General features: G+C 33.9%; 1 protein-coding gene across 1 annotated transcript in view; it reads left to right on the plus strand.

Moving 5' to 3' along the window:
• PTGFRN (prostaglandin F2 receptor inhibitor) overlaps positions 1-15,843 on the plus strand; it is an 86,269-nt gene that overhangs the window by 49,392 nt on the left and 21,034 nt on the right. Inside the window, exon 6 of the mRNA XM_081326785.1 lies at positions 12,075-12,494. Within this exon, the coding sequence (XP_081182911.1) occupies positions 12,075-12,494 (420 nt within the window). The remainder of the gene's footprint in view (positions 1-12,074; positions 12,495-15,843) is intronic.

Raw genomic sequence — 15,843 nt, forward strand, 5'->3', positions numbered from 1 at the left:
GTTATAATTCTTTCAATATTTGTGCCACAGTGCCCAAACAGAGATAATGAAATTAATTCTTAAATTCAAAGTTATGTAATAGTACTTATCGGTTTTAGGGTTCTCCTCTCCTTTCCCTTAGTTATGTCTTTTATAAACTTGCATGTTTCAGTAGCAATTCCTCAATATGTCATGTTGTAAAGAGATTACAGGCAGTTTAATCTGAACCAGTTACATTATCTGTGCTTTCAGAGAATACATTGAGAATCCTGAAGTAACTGAGAGAGTGGGTCTTAATGTTTAAAAAGACTTAAAGGCAGCTAGTTAAAATGCAAATCTTGACTAAACTATTCCCATTTAATCTAAAGATTTGCATCTTGAATGAACTAATTTTGACACTTATCTGATTTTATGCTTCAGTGCAGGCTTTTAAACACATTAGCAATGGTAGTTGAATTTCTGAGACATTGTATGGGGGTATCTGCCTGATTGTATTCAGAATGACTGTGAAATGATGACCAAAATCACAATTTGCAAGCTTTTGAATTCCTCAAAACTCTTTATGAGGCAAAAGAAGCATTGGGGACAGGAAAGACACAAGAAAATCTAAGGACCTAAGTTATGTAGAACTTTACATGTAATGTAACTACCATCTGGACCTGCTCCCAGAAGATTGCTAAAACCCATGCAGTTATCAGAATTCTGCAGCTTGATGTAGAGCATGTTACAGAAATCTAAATGAGACATGAAAAGATCATCACTAGATATCAGTAAAGCTTCTTATTCAGGAAAGGCTGCACTGGTAACCCACTAGGCTATGCAAAAGCTTTTGGCCATAAGTTCAATCTCTTCTTCCATCAAATCTATTAAAAGCTCCATATCATTTTCATACTGTTTATTGAGAGCAAACTTATTTAGAATTAAGAGGGCTTAATCTGAAATTCAGGGGCTTCTCAACCAACAGATGATCTATCTTGCTAGAACCTATCCTAAGCTTGTGTCTCTTCATCCATACCCTAATAGAACTTTGATCACATATCATGCTCAGCCCAAGATGGCATCATAAACTGATAATCTTTTGTTAAAAGATAAATTATCTTTCTCAATTCACTTGGTTTCATGTAGATATTGAACAGTGAGCAAGAGAAAAAGCTGAGTTCTCTAACATAGTTCAACAGATCACCCAAGGCTTAAACTCTCTATTACTGACCTGGCACTGCCAGTCGGAAAAGAGAACATTTTTCATTTTCTTCCTCTCTTCACAGATGGTCCAGAAGAGTGCCATGATCTAAGATACTGAGGTCTACTAAGAGGCCTAATAGGAAGAAGAGACTGGACAAATCTTGGAGTAAACTTGGAGCTGTGTTGAAATTGAGGAATGAGTAGTTATCAAAAAACTAAAAGAAATACACTCACATACCCCAGGTGTTGAGATTAAAGGAAATTATAGAGTTTGGAAAGAATGAGAGCTTTTTTCTTGTTTCTTGTTTTTATATGGATTTGATAATTGTGCTATGTTTTATTCTTGTTTGACTTTTAAGTAAATAGATATATAAAATATATACATATATACAATAATTAAAGTTTTGTTCAAGATAGGATAGGATAAAGAATAGTGGAGCCATTTGGTTAAGTTAAAGCTGATTAAATAATTTACATAAGTAATAAATAATGTTTAAAAGAAAGAGAAAAAGCATAATCAGTAGCAAGATAGATGGACTCAATTATAGTATTGATGGTACACAGTTGGAAAGCCTGAAGAACTAAGTTAGTATAGATTATCCTGGAAAAAGTCTAGGTCAGCACCAACTTGATGGATAATGACCATTGGCAGCAGCAAAGGTTCTTAAGACACTGAACTGCCTTGTAGGTGAGAAAGCTTTAGGACTTTAGCTTAGCCAAATTTACGAATACTCCCATGTGTTAGAATAAAACTTGACATGAAAAATATTCACACATATTTGCATGTCCTGTGAGCAGCTCTATAATCTATTCGAGAATTTTGGCTCTGACCTCCTTTAAAGAACTTCAAAGCATTATTCAAATTCTTATCAGTCTTGCAAGCTTTAAGCTCTACTGTGTTTTCAGAATAATGAATGAGTCAAGATGTCAAGATGATATGAAACGAGGCACTGCTATAAGCTTCTTTGCGGTGTGATCTGGTAGTTTTCTTTTTTTTTTTTAAGAAATGTTGATTTTTTTTTATTTAAACATGTTATTTTTATTAGCCAACTTGAGCTCCTATGAGGGAAAAGTTTGTTTTGTATCATAAGTGCTCAAGTTAATAAAAATAATGTAAATTTTTTTCAAGGAGAAGAATATTTCAAGCTGTATTTAATCCTAATAAGCCACAATTGCTTTTTGCAGGGGGGTTTTTTTTGGAGGCTTTAAAGTAGTTAATAATGGTTTTCCATATATGAAAAATACAATCGGTCATGGTTTACATAAATGAAATTAAAAAGTAAATTAAAATGTTTCTGATCCTTCTTACATGGAGGGTAGTGAACATTCCCTCAGAAGCATTCTGTATGCAGAGTAACTTGCCACAGAACTCCTGCACTTAGATTACGTCTTTGGATAACTGCAATGAGCTAGGCATGATATTTTATTTTTTAAAAAATATGGTAATCCATATAACAGTGAACCAGAATTTAATGTAACATGTGTTCTGTGCTTGCTACAGTAATTACCAGTAAGTTTCCAGTTGTAGTCAAAAGACTTGTTTTTTCATTTATACAGCTCTATTTACTTAGCACTAATGTGCTTACAAGACAATCTTTCTCAATTTATCCCAGTGCTGCCACCTTTGTTTCCCAGATATGTGAGATAAAGCAGGTAGAGCTTTAGACTTTTATGCTATATTACATTCCATTTGGTAATTAGACTGGTTAAGTTTTGTTTTATCTTGATTTTAGGTTATTAAAATTTTTTTTCACGGCTATCATCTCTTCTTATTTTTCTCTTAACTAATTCAGCTAAGGGATAGAGGTTTTTATGTAGATGAAAAGAGAATAATGGGCACTGCTGTTACAGAGGAAAGGAAGACTAATGTTTGAATACTGTAATATAATGTTCAAGACACACTCACCTCTTTACTGGCTTAAAAGCTGTTTTTTCCCATTTAAAAAAATCTGGATTTCCTTGTGAAAAAGTATGCATTTGTGCACAAAACCATACATTTTAAACCAAAAATTACATGACCAAAATTTTAGTTGTGAAGACAGTGTAAAAGCAAAATGCTATTTTAATAAGAATTTTTGTAACAAATGGTAGTTTGATAAGCTTTGTTGCACAGCAGTACATTTATACAATGAATGAAGAAATATATAAATATATTCATGCAATTTCCTTATTCAGTGTATATGTTTGTTTGATGCAAAAATATGAGAATATTTAGCCATTTCAGCAAGTTTCATCTTCACCAGCCATTTCTCTAATGTGCATAGTGCCAAATCTTTGCATCTTTGTGTATGCAACAATATTACTACAGCTATATAAAAACAAGTTCCTGCATCAATGGTATATTCATCTTCAGAATCCTCTGAATCAGTTTGTATTTGATACCCTCTCACAAATAGCCCCTTCATTCTCAAAAACTGCCTGCAGGAGGGAATCTCAGCTATGTGTCAGGTGGTAGCAGCTTGCAGTTTTCTCTGCAGCTTTCCTATTGACTTTCTGGGGAAACCAGCAGAGAATATTGCAAGTAGTGACCACATGATTGTGGGACACTAGGCAATCAGTCATAAGTACAAATGGGTTGCCAAGCACCCAGATCATGATATTTGACTGTGGGGGTGCATTTTTTTGCAATGGCCTGAAATGCATTATGGGGCATAAAGCATCCATTTTGTGAAAAATTATAATTCCAGACTGTTGTAAGTCAAAAATTACCTCTAGTTATCCTCATTTACAGCCCTGAAACTTATTGCTGAGAAGATAGATGTTACATGATAGATCTAACCTAAAAAAAATGAACTCTGAAGAAATTTATGGAGAACAAATTAGTTTTTCCAAGATATAATATTTATAATTATTTCAACTCAATATTCCTTGGCTGGAATGCTGCAGCCAAAAATGCTCTCAGTTCTCTTAAGGAGTAGCTTCTTACTTAAGATTTTGAGACTTGAAAGCATATACCAGTTACTTTCAGACTATGTGAACATTCAGAAATGTAAGAATTATGCAAAAAGAAATCTCCATTTCTTAATCTTGTGAGTATAAGCCATTTAATGCATACTTCAGATTGGTAGTATGTATCACAAATGTGCTTATAGAGATAATACTGATCTTTATTCACATTTCCATCTCTCACTGTTACATAGCAGGAAATTAACATGGTGTTTGTTTATGCACAATTCATTTAAATAGCAAATTGCATATAAAAAAGAATGACAGTATTAAATAGTTAAACACATCTAATAAACAATACCTTAAAATAAAATACCATTAAAAGGTAGAAGGAATTAAAACATGTATTAATGAATATTTATACACTGCCTTCTTAAGCAATTCTAGGTAGCTTACATAAAAACCTAAGAAAATTAATAAACATACATCACCATAAATAAATGTTAGTATAAATACTTATTGCTTTCTCATTGACCTTCTTATCCAAACATCTTTCAAAAGGAAGCTGTCTTTAACAGTTTCCTAAATGAAAGTGTGGGTTTGACCTGATTGAAGAAGGAATGCTCTTCCATACCTCAGAAAGTTATCCATATTTGAACTTTTCCAATCTTTTGCAGTATCTTCTCTTATACATGGGTAGGCCAGGCAAAATCTATTTTGGTTGAGTTGGGTAGCTATAAAAATGAATTAATAGAATAGAATAGAATAGAATAGAATAGAATAGAATAGAATAGAATAGAATAGAATAGAATTAGAATTAGAATTAGAATTAGAATAAGAATAAGAATAAGAATAAGAATAGAATAGAATGACAGGGTGGAATAGAATAGAATAGAATATGGAGTAGAGTATAAAATGCAATAGAATAGAATAGAATAGAATAGAATAGAATAGAATAGAATAGAATAGAATATGGAATAGAGTACAAAGTACAATAGAATAGAATAGAACAATATAGAATAGAATAGAATATGGAATAGAATGGAATAGAATAGAATAGAATATGGAATAGAGTATAAAATACAATAGAATAGAATAGCAATATAGAATAGAATAGAAAATGGAATAGAATAGAATAGAATATGGAAAATAGAATAGAATAGAATAGAATAGAATAATGGAGTAATAATAATAATTAATAATAATAATTTTATTTGTATACCGCCCTTCTCCCGAAGGACTCAGGGCGGTGAACAGGGCAAACATATAAAAATACAAAAATACAAAAGTTAAGAAAGAATTAAATGAAATGCCCAAATTATAACAATAGGTTAAAATACATTTAAAACAACAATAAGATCCAAACCCATCCCCTATGAATAGAATAGAATATGGAATAGTATAGAGTAGAATAGAACAGAATATAGAACAGAATAGAATATGGAGTAGAACAGAATTAGAATAAATAGAATAGCGAGTAGAGTATACAGTACAATAGAATAGAATAGAAGCAATACAGCTTCTGCAGACTAACATGATCTGTTATCTATACACCCAGCATACCGTAATATAGTTCTCCTTTCCACTTTCCACTAAAACTTCAGAATGAAAAGACCCTGAAAAAACACATTCCATCTAGATATATTTTATTTTTTAATGAAAACAGATACACTTGCAACAACCTTTACAAGTAACTTCACAACATTGTTTCAGTGCAGAATTTAATTATAATGATAATGATATTTAGGAACTATCCTTAATAGGTTTCTCATTATTATACATAATTGTAAATCTATGCTATTAGGGCTAAGTACAATAAAATACTTTTCATTTAACTATCAACAATTCTTAATGTTAGTTTACGGGATATTTTTCAGCTTTTTGCCTTGCTAATGTATAATTGGATATATAAAATCAACACTGAGCAAGTAAAAGCTGTGTAAACAGCTTAGAGCTGCTAAAGAGTATAATAGCTTAAACTGCCTGCAGTTTTGTTAAGTCTGTTTTATTATAAAAATAGACAAGGACATTTCATATAGAAAGCATGTGAAGGAATATTCCTACTTAAATGAGTACTCAAAATATTGAGATAAGAAATGTGCTTGTAATAACAATGTTATAAGAAAGTTTGGGGTTTTGAACACGTACACTTTTGTAACAATTTATTTCCTGGTTTTTAGAAAGGCAGGAACACTAGCATAATGAAAATAACAACAAAAAAAATGAAGACAGAAGCCTTAGAACAGCATAGAGATTAGCAAATTTAATGGTTGCTAAAAGTAAAAGATGTAATAATTGCTAAAACAATGTAGATAATATGTAAGTCTTTGTTCAGGATAATTGACTCATTTAATAAAAGAAAGGAAAATATCAGCTTTTCCTAGCTTACAGTAATATTTATCCAAAGTGTGGAATTATAATCCTTTTATTCTGGCCAATGTGGTATAGAATAGAATACTGGCTAGGAGTGATAGGAACTGCAATCCAATACATCTTAAGGTCTTGTAACTTTAGTAGAGTTAACACACTTCAGTTCATTTAAGTTTCTGTTATATCCTATCATTTTTAACAACTTTTAAGTATAGTATGTGCTAGCTTATTTTTGCAAGGTCAGTTCAATGCCTTTCCATCATAGGTCCTGCTTGGAAGATTGTAGGATATACATCTTGTACAAAGAATTTGTCCCTGTGACATTATTGTCCCTCTATTGATTTTTCAACCATGCAAAAAAAAAGGAAAAAAGTGATGAAGTACAGGTAGTCCTTGACTTACAGCAGCTCGCTTAGTGACTGTTTGAAGTTACAATGGCACTGAAAAAAGGCCCCCCCCCAAGCCACAGCTGAGCAAGACATCTGCCTGCCTGCCCGGCGGCGCTCTTCCTCCGCTTTTCATTGTTGTGAGCATTTCTGTTGAGATTGGCAGTTGGGGTGGGGGGGCTGTTTGGTTTTTATTCCCTCCCCATCTGCTGGGTGGTTGCAGCAGGTTTTGGTCACTTCACATGACCCTGGGACACTGTGACCATCATAAATATGAATCAGTTGTCAAGCATCTGAATGTAAATCACAAGACCCTGGAGATGCTGCAACATAATAAGCAATGGGCATTTCTTCCTTGGGGATAGTATAAATGGAATCTTGGAGACCTTTTGTGAAGATTGCATTGAATTTAGCACAGGGCTCTTCAAACTTGGCTGTTTTATGACTTGTGGACTTCAACTCCCAAATTTCCTCAGCCAGGCATGCATGTATTACTGCATAGGTTTTGAGACTGTCAGTCCACCATAGATCTGATTAAGCCATTTGAATTATAATGTCTATCCATTGCAATTCTATGGCTACATATTTGGTTATTTTATTATGGTTTTATCTTAATTTAATATATTATCTATATTGTATTATCTGTCTGTATCTGCTGATATGTTATTTAAATTAAATTGGTATATCAGTGATTGCATAACTTCTGTATATGCCATATGCTGTATATGCCATACGCTTAACTGATTAATTGGACGCTTCCTGTTTGGAGAGACAAAAAGAATATTTTTTTTGCCTTTTGGATATCCTTACACATACCTTTTTCTCATAGAAGGAAATTGTGTGATGTTACTATATAAAAACATGACAAATTGTTGGTGATGAAGTGGAGAAAGTAAGAAGAACTGAAATTATAAGATATACAAACATTTTTGCTCGAATCGTGCTGCATCACAGTTTTGCTAACTGTAAAAAATAAATAGGAAATAGGTAGCAAACATATAAGAACTCAATTTTTCCACCTGAATTACCATCTATAATCACTTTGCTCATTATATGTCTGGCAATGAGAGTCTACTTTTCAGTGTACCTCTTTACTCTTTCAACAACCTAAGTGATGTGGGTCTGATAAATGAGACAGTTCAAACAAATTTCAAGCATTGTTTATCTAATAAATGTTAATAATGAAAGGAAGCATCGGCACTCATGGACACCGAAAATCCACAAGAATTTTGTGCAGGCAATTTTAAGAAATATGACAGTTTCTTCAAATTTCTTCAATTTTTTTCAATAGGCTGAGTTTACCCAATAGCAGTATGAGGGTTCTTTTCAAATAAATACCTATGAATTAGTAGCACCTGTAACAAACTAGCCGCTTATGACACATACAACATGCAAACATTTTATTCAAATGTATTAAGTCTTGGCACTTGTATTAATGACCTAATCACATGAATTTAATCCATGCTGTGGATTACTTATCCAAGAACCTATTCAGAGATTTAGAGGGTTCTCTGAGGATATGCTGTCAAATACAAACAAATAGATGAGAGGTGTACAATAAGCTCCAAAAATCCAGTGCAGGAGACCTAGACTGAAAATGACTTGTCATCTCTGAAGAGCTGCTAGCTTGATGAATTTTTATTCCTTTTATAATACTTAAATAAGATTTCATTCTTTTTTTCTTACTCAGTTCTTCTTCCCATAATTCATCTCAATCCAGCTGTGCTTCTTTCTTTCGATTCGATTTGCTTCCCTTCCCTTCCTCTTACTATTTCCATCTTCTCTGCTTTTCCTTCCTTATTTCCTTGATCCTCCTCCTCCTCTCCCCTCTGTGACTTCCTCCCTCCCTCTTTTTTGTTGTTTCTGCTGGAATGGAGGAGGGAGATAGGTGCATGTGTTTGAAGGAGAATGATTGATAGCAGCATATAGAGATTAATTTTATAAATTATTTTATTGGTAATTAATTTTAAGTAATTGTTAATTGGAGTAATTTTATTTTAAGTAACTATTTTTTGGGGAGAATTGCTTGTGGGAGGTACATTTACATGCATATATTGAAATACAGATAGTTCATACTTGTTGCTGAGATGAAAATCTCTTGGATTGCTTTCAGATGGAGGTGGCAGATAGGGAAGTTGGGCAGTGAAGAATTCTGAAGAACACAATTTTTTTCTGTGTATTTGCATGTGCCTATGCGTGTAAACAGGGATGCGGTAGCTCAGTGGGTTAGGACGCTGAGCTTTTCAACCAGAAGGTCGGCAGTTTGGCGGGTCGAATCCCGAGTGCCACGTAACAGAGTGAGTGCCTGTTACTCATCCCAGCTTCTGCCAACCTAGCAGTTCGAAAGCACGTAAAAATGCAAGTAGAAAAATAGGGACCACTACGGTGGGAAGGTAACAGCGTTCCGTGCGCCTTTGGCGTCTAGTCATGCCGGCCACATGACCACGGAGACGTCCTCGGACAAGCGCTGGCTCTTCGGCTTTGAAACGGAGATGAGCACCGGCCCCTGGCATTGGAAATGACTAGCACGCATGTGCGGGGGAACCTTTACCTTTACCTATGCGTGTATATTGAGTTTTTTTAAAAGGTGGAGTGTCTTACTGTCAAATAAATGTGGTAGTTCTGAGCATAGAAATATGAAGTATATATACAGAATGCTTCTTGCAAGTTTAATCATACAGGGCTGTGTGTTTTGTGTACAATACATATGAAAATACAGTCAGCTTGGAATGTGTTTATGAAACAATACAGTATATCCAGATTTATCACAAACTAATGTTGCCATTCCTGACTCTCTATGTTTGAACTCTACAGAATGTGTATAAATGTGAAAAGGGTTTGTAATTATAGATCTTCCACATTACATTTAATCTGTCCTTTAAAAGGGATGTGCCTATGAGTTCTTTTCAAGTATGCTGCCATTTCTTTAGTCACTGGATAATAGATGTTTCACCTTTCCAATTTTGCTTAATGCTGCTCCTGAAGAGGTAAAGAAGATGCTTTAAAAGTATGTTTAAATGTTAACTATATCCTTTTTTGAGCATTAATGATATAGAGCATAGCAATTAATTTAGGATTGCATGCTTTATAAAATAATTTAGAAATTAAGTAAGAACTTAATAGTTAAGAAGCAGAAGCAGTCCATATAAGAAATGTATTTTTCTGTTTAATTTTAAAATTAATTTTGCCATCTTTGAATCATGTTTTTAATACTGGAAATGAGAACTTAGCCTACTTCTGTTACTACATTGATTTGTTCTTAGCGTTGTACCATTCCCTCCTTTGTTTAGTGCTAATATAGTTGTCAGTGTTATCATCTTCTAGTGTTTACTTGTTGTAAAAATTGCTGCTTGAAGGCAAACACAGCAGAATGTAATCTAAACTATCTTGTGTATCTCTTGGGGGAGGGTATCTGTAGTATGTAGTTTTTATTTGTGAAGTATATTATGAGCTTGGAATAACTTATTTCCCCATTGCCTTGTAAAAGATTCACCTGTGTTTGATATTCAGGGTATTTTTCATTAGAAGATAATGCATTGTTGTATAAACAGTTCTAAATGCCAAGCTAGTTCACTTCTAATAAGAATTCTGCCTCCATGGTACATGACTTGCCTTTTTTGCTGTAAAGCTAAAACATGTGATTATAGAAACTGATTAAGGGAAGTAAGAAATAGTGGGCAAGTACCAGAAATGCATGTATACTTATTTAATTCCAAATTCTTTACAGGTAGAAGAACAGGCTGTTAAATATTTGGTTCTTGAAGGCATTGAGCGAGACGAGGTGTCCAAACAGCAACAAGTTTATTCTAACTCAGAACAGAACAGAAGCAAGCTAATAGCTGCTGCGCAGCTATTTATACGGTTGGCCTCTAGGTGGTGACCAATAGGTTTAAAGTGGCAGTTTCCTGCCCCAAACCTACTTAACAGCCAGGAGACAGCAAGTCTAGCTCAGCACAGCAACCGTTACATAACACACAGAAAGTAGATCAGCCTTTAAGCAAGCAGTTAGACATAAAGTAAATGCATTACACAGATAAGGCCAATACATTACACAGGCTATAAATGTTTGAAGTGATGGTCTCTTGCAGAAATTTCATGAAACTAAGATAGTGACAGAGTCAATATATATATCTACATATCTATTCCCCAGTGATGGAAATAGGTGATTTGACTTCTAAGGAATTAGATAAAATGCTTTCCAATAATAACCTCAAATACATATACAGTTTATTTTCTGCTATTATGTATGCTCAATGTTGGTAAAGAACTTTTATTATTAATTATTGGATAATTAAATTTGGATAAAACCTCTTGTAAGTTCAAACAGGAAAATTCAGTTATATCCATTTACTTACAAATGCAGATATTTAGTTCAGTCTGATTATTGCTTTATGATATGTGAGAATTTTCTGATTTGTGGATTAGAATTATGCAACTTATTAGATACAAATTTGTTTTTATAGAATATACATTTATGTTATAAAAGAAGTCTTTTATAATATAAAATTCTTCTTGCACCATAGAAATTTTCCAGTGATTGGACAGCCATTTGTACAAAATGGTATAGGGTCTCCTACTTGAGGAAGGGCTTGAACTAGAAGACCTCTAAAATCCCTTCCAACTCTGTTAAACTATGTTTTATGTTCTATTACGAATGTGAAATACATTTAAATAAAAGATCAAATTGCAGAAGTGAGAAATTCTAAATTTCCAGTTTTTCTATTATTTTGAGATACATTTTAAGGTTGAATAATTATCATGTCATGAATTACAGTATTCTCATATTTGACAGATTATTCCCTAAACCAATTATAATAGGCTGTACCACTAGTCCAGAAACGTTCACTTTTCTGATGCTGTTCATGTGCTCATTTGTGTAATTTTTTCAACCAAAGCTCTAATTTCTAATTAAAACTCAGGACTTCACTCAAGAACATGTTAAAATTATCAGTATGTAAATATTCTGTGTGCTTTCCTACTGTTTTTGTTTTCATGCATTGTCAAAACTGCTGTTACTTTGCACTAAAGCTTTGTATATGCTTAGTAATAAGCACCATTGAGTACAGGGAAATTGCAGAGGTGCACACTGTCCTATGATGCGTTGTATGTCTACATCTAATTAACTCTGGTGGAGCCCTTTATTTCATTTTATTTTTTTAAAAAACTTGATATTGTCTGTAGGATATTAACAGCATAATCCCTTGCTTACTGCATAATGTTTACCCGCCATTTGCTTGCTGCTTATATCTGTGATTCCTTTCCTCTTCTCAGATTACACACTGACTGTAGAAGCTGTGAAGCTGAAACCATTCTTCATGGCAGGGCATACATTTGAAATGACCTGCAAGGTGTCATCCCAGAACATCAAGACTCCTCGTTATTCAGTCCTCATTACAGCAGTGAAGTCTCTTAGTGATCGGACAAGATCAAACGGGACTACTCGTATCATTTCTCTCAATCAAGATTCAGTAGTTAGGCGGGAAGACTGGACAGACCAGGACCGGGTGGATGGTGTAGTCTTGGAAAAGATTCAAGAAAATGAGTTCCGCTATAGGATGTACCAGACTCAGATTTCTGATGCCGGGCTATATCGCTGTGAAGTGACTGCATGGTCCCCAGGGGGTGGAGGCAGATGGCGGAAAGCGGTTGATGGTTTCTCCAATCCTATCCAGATAGACTTCCAGACCTCAGGTCAGTACAAAGCCTAGTCTGGTGAACAGTTTGGAAAATACATCTGTATCTGTGTTTATAAAATTAGTACCAGAATTTTCCAGGTTTTTGTTTTACTACTAGTAATGATAGAATAGAGAATTTCAAAAGGACTCTAACTCAGAACTTTGGCAGTAGTTCTGCTCCCGAACCTTATCAAACGTGACTTGATTATTGAAACATTCTGGAACTGTATGCAAAAATGTCAGGTATAGATTTATTCTGTGTAATATTGTTAAATCCTCTTCCATCAGAATTGCCTAATGAAAGCAACACTCCCTGCTCTTTCCATACCATCTACAGTGTTCTTGCAGCTGTAGCTATCTGCATGTACTCCAGCCGACTGCTGATAAAGTCATTCAGAATGAAGTAACTATATTCATAGCTTTGATTTTATGGTACTTAGCAGTTAACTTTGCTAACTTGCTTTTCTATTAAACTCCAAGAGATGAATTTAAATCTGGAAAAGACCCATAGATTTTATAGTGAGTAGTGGCATAGTTTAGATACTAAATATTACATCATTCTCCCCTATATCCCTTGTATAAAGAGCTGATAATGGTGATACTTTTGATAATTTTACCTATGGAAAGAAAAAGATCACATGCAAACTCAGGTTATACTTTCTATGTATGGAAAAATAAGCATTGATTATATCTTCAGAAGTATTAAATATGTCTGGGAGAAGTATATTGTGAGATATTTAAAGGAGGAAAAATATCAATTTTCCATGCAGTCACAAAATGGCAAGCAGTTTCTTAATTGCAGCAAAATTAAGCAAGCATTGAAAGTTCAGAGCTATAAAATTTCAGCTGTGAAAATAAGACTACAAAAATGTCTTCATTTTCTCCTTACTTTAATACTTTCAGCCTATGACATTCTCCTTTTGTTTAATGAAACAGCTTTCTTGCCTGCCGTTTTACCTTCTCTTAGATGTGTGGGTCACTGTAGGCCTGGAGGCAAGTAAAAGCTATCTATTGTATCGCACAACACCATGGTTTTTCAACTTTAGTAGCAATAAACATGGAAAGCATGAACAAAATAGATAAATCAAGAACTGACAACAAACTGTAGATCTTTATGATTTGGAAATGCTTCTTTAACTTTTGGTCTTCCTTCAATAAACACAGTTTGCTGTAGCTCTAGCATATTTCCTATTCTTGGCTTAGAATGTTGTTTCACAGCACTGAATGGTTTTCCTTTTCCTATATATTTATATTTTGTTTTAGTATCATTTAAAATAATGCTTTACTAGATGCTAGAACTTTGTTTACAAAGTGCTGCCAAATCAGACAATAGCCTTCAATTTAGGAATGAGTAAATGTAGGAACATTTAAAAGAAGTCTAATATCTCAAATAAATTCTTTGGGGTAAGTTTTGTCTTTTATATTGATTTTTATTTGAAGTTGGAAGGACTTGTTGGTACTAGAAAAATAACTCATTTGGTTTCCTTCCAAAATTGCTTCAAGATATCAGTTTTCCTGAATGTTTAATATTTCAAGAAGTTTTCATCTTTACAAATGCGTAGTCAAAATGAACCTTCGTGATTTTTTCCCCTTCTCTTTGTAACTTGTAGTATTACGCAGTGCAGATTAATTAGATGCAATTAGGCCAGACGGGAATCTTCATGATTTTACTCTCTATTTTTTACATTTTTGTACAAGTCTTACAAAATTATATCATCTGCAGTTTTCAAAGTGTTTATAGTAATGGTGTATCTCCAAACTACAGGTAGTTTTTGATATATGGTCATTTAACAACCATTTGAAGTTACAACAGCCTCAACAAGGGTGCTTTATGGCCCATAAAACACTTCTGGTTGTCATAAAATGTCGTGCTAGGCATCATGTAGTCACATGACCTCATTTCAGGTGTTTGGTAATCAATTTGCATTTACTACCAGTTTTAGCATCTGCAGTCATATAACAGCAACTTGTGATGGTTTTGCCAACTTCCATAAAAAATTGATTGGCTTAATGACTGCATTTCACTTAACAATCACATGACTCAAACTTAGGATCATACAATTCACTTAATGACTGCTGTAAGGAATTATATAAAAAAAAATCAGCTCCAGTCCCCTCGACTTATGACTGCAATGACTTATAGCTGAAATTCCATTCCAAATGGGGTTGTAAGTCAGAGACTTCCTGAATGCCAGCCTGTGTAATATATTCAACTTAACATGGAGATAATATGTAGATTTGTCTCGTTCCTTTCTTTATTTTAAAGTTCTGTTTCAAATTCAGTTCTTACAATTTATTCATCTTTTTATTTATTCATCACATTTCTACACCACCCATCTCCCCTGCATGACTCTGGGCAGCTTTCAGTTAAAAAAAAATAGAAAAGCATTAATAAAAAGAATTTAGGATAATTTCTTTATTATTATAAAGACTACTGTCTGAAAAATAATCAAGTATTCTGCAATACCCATTAAATATAATATACTCCCATTGTCTAGTATTTTGTTCCGTATTTGTTAACATGGAACTAATGGCGCTTTAACTGGCTCTTCTCTTGCAGCTTTAAATTGTTCAACTTTTCATTTGCATCTGTGGCCTATTGATTGTTACATTTCAATTTCTAATGAACGTGGTTCCTGAATATATTCTCTGTTTATAGATGTTTCTATTATTCTGTAATCCCAATTGTAAAAGATTTCAAATATAGTATTTCCATCTTCCTTAAACCTCATCTTCCTCTACTAGATCTGTTTCACAATTATTTCTGAAGAGTTCTACCTTTGCTGTGCAGTTCCTTTTGATTTCTCTGATCTTTTAAAAATATTTCTCATTTTCAATTTCTTTTTGCTTTTAAGAATTCATTGACATCTTGTCTGCAATATCTTGTCCTTTCTTGCTTGACATTTAAAGTCTGTGTTCAACTGTGCATCCTTGTTGCTGCTTAAGGCTTTTCATGTTTTGGTTTGGCTAGGCTATCATTATATCCTGCTAAGAAAGTCATTCATGAGAAAGGCAGGGCTAGATGAATCAAAAGTTGGAATTAAGATTGCCGGAAGAAACATCAACAACCTAAGATATGCAGATGACACCACTCTAATGGCAGAAAGTGAAGAGGAACTAAAGAGCCTCTTGTTGCGAGTGAAGAAGGAGAGTGCAAAACTTGGGTTGAAACTAAACATTAAGAAAACCAAGATCATGGCATCTAGCCCTCTCAATTCCTGGCAAATAGATGGGGAAGAAATGGAGGTAGTGACAGATTTTATTTTCCTGGGCTCCAAGATCACTGCAGATGGGGACTGTAGCCAAGAAATTAAAAGACGCTTGCTCCTGGGGAGGAAAGCCATGGCAAATCTAGACAGCACACT

Source organism: Vipera berus (assembly GCF_964194415.1).
Source record: "Vipera berus genome assembly, chromosome: 4".
In the NCBI taxonomy this organism is placed as follows: Eukaryota; Metazoa; Chordata; class Lepidosauria; order Squamata; family Viperidae; genus Vipera; species Vipera berus.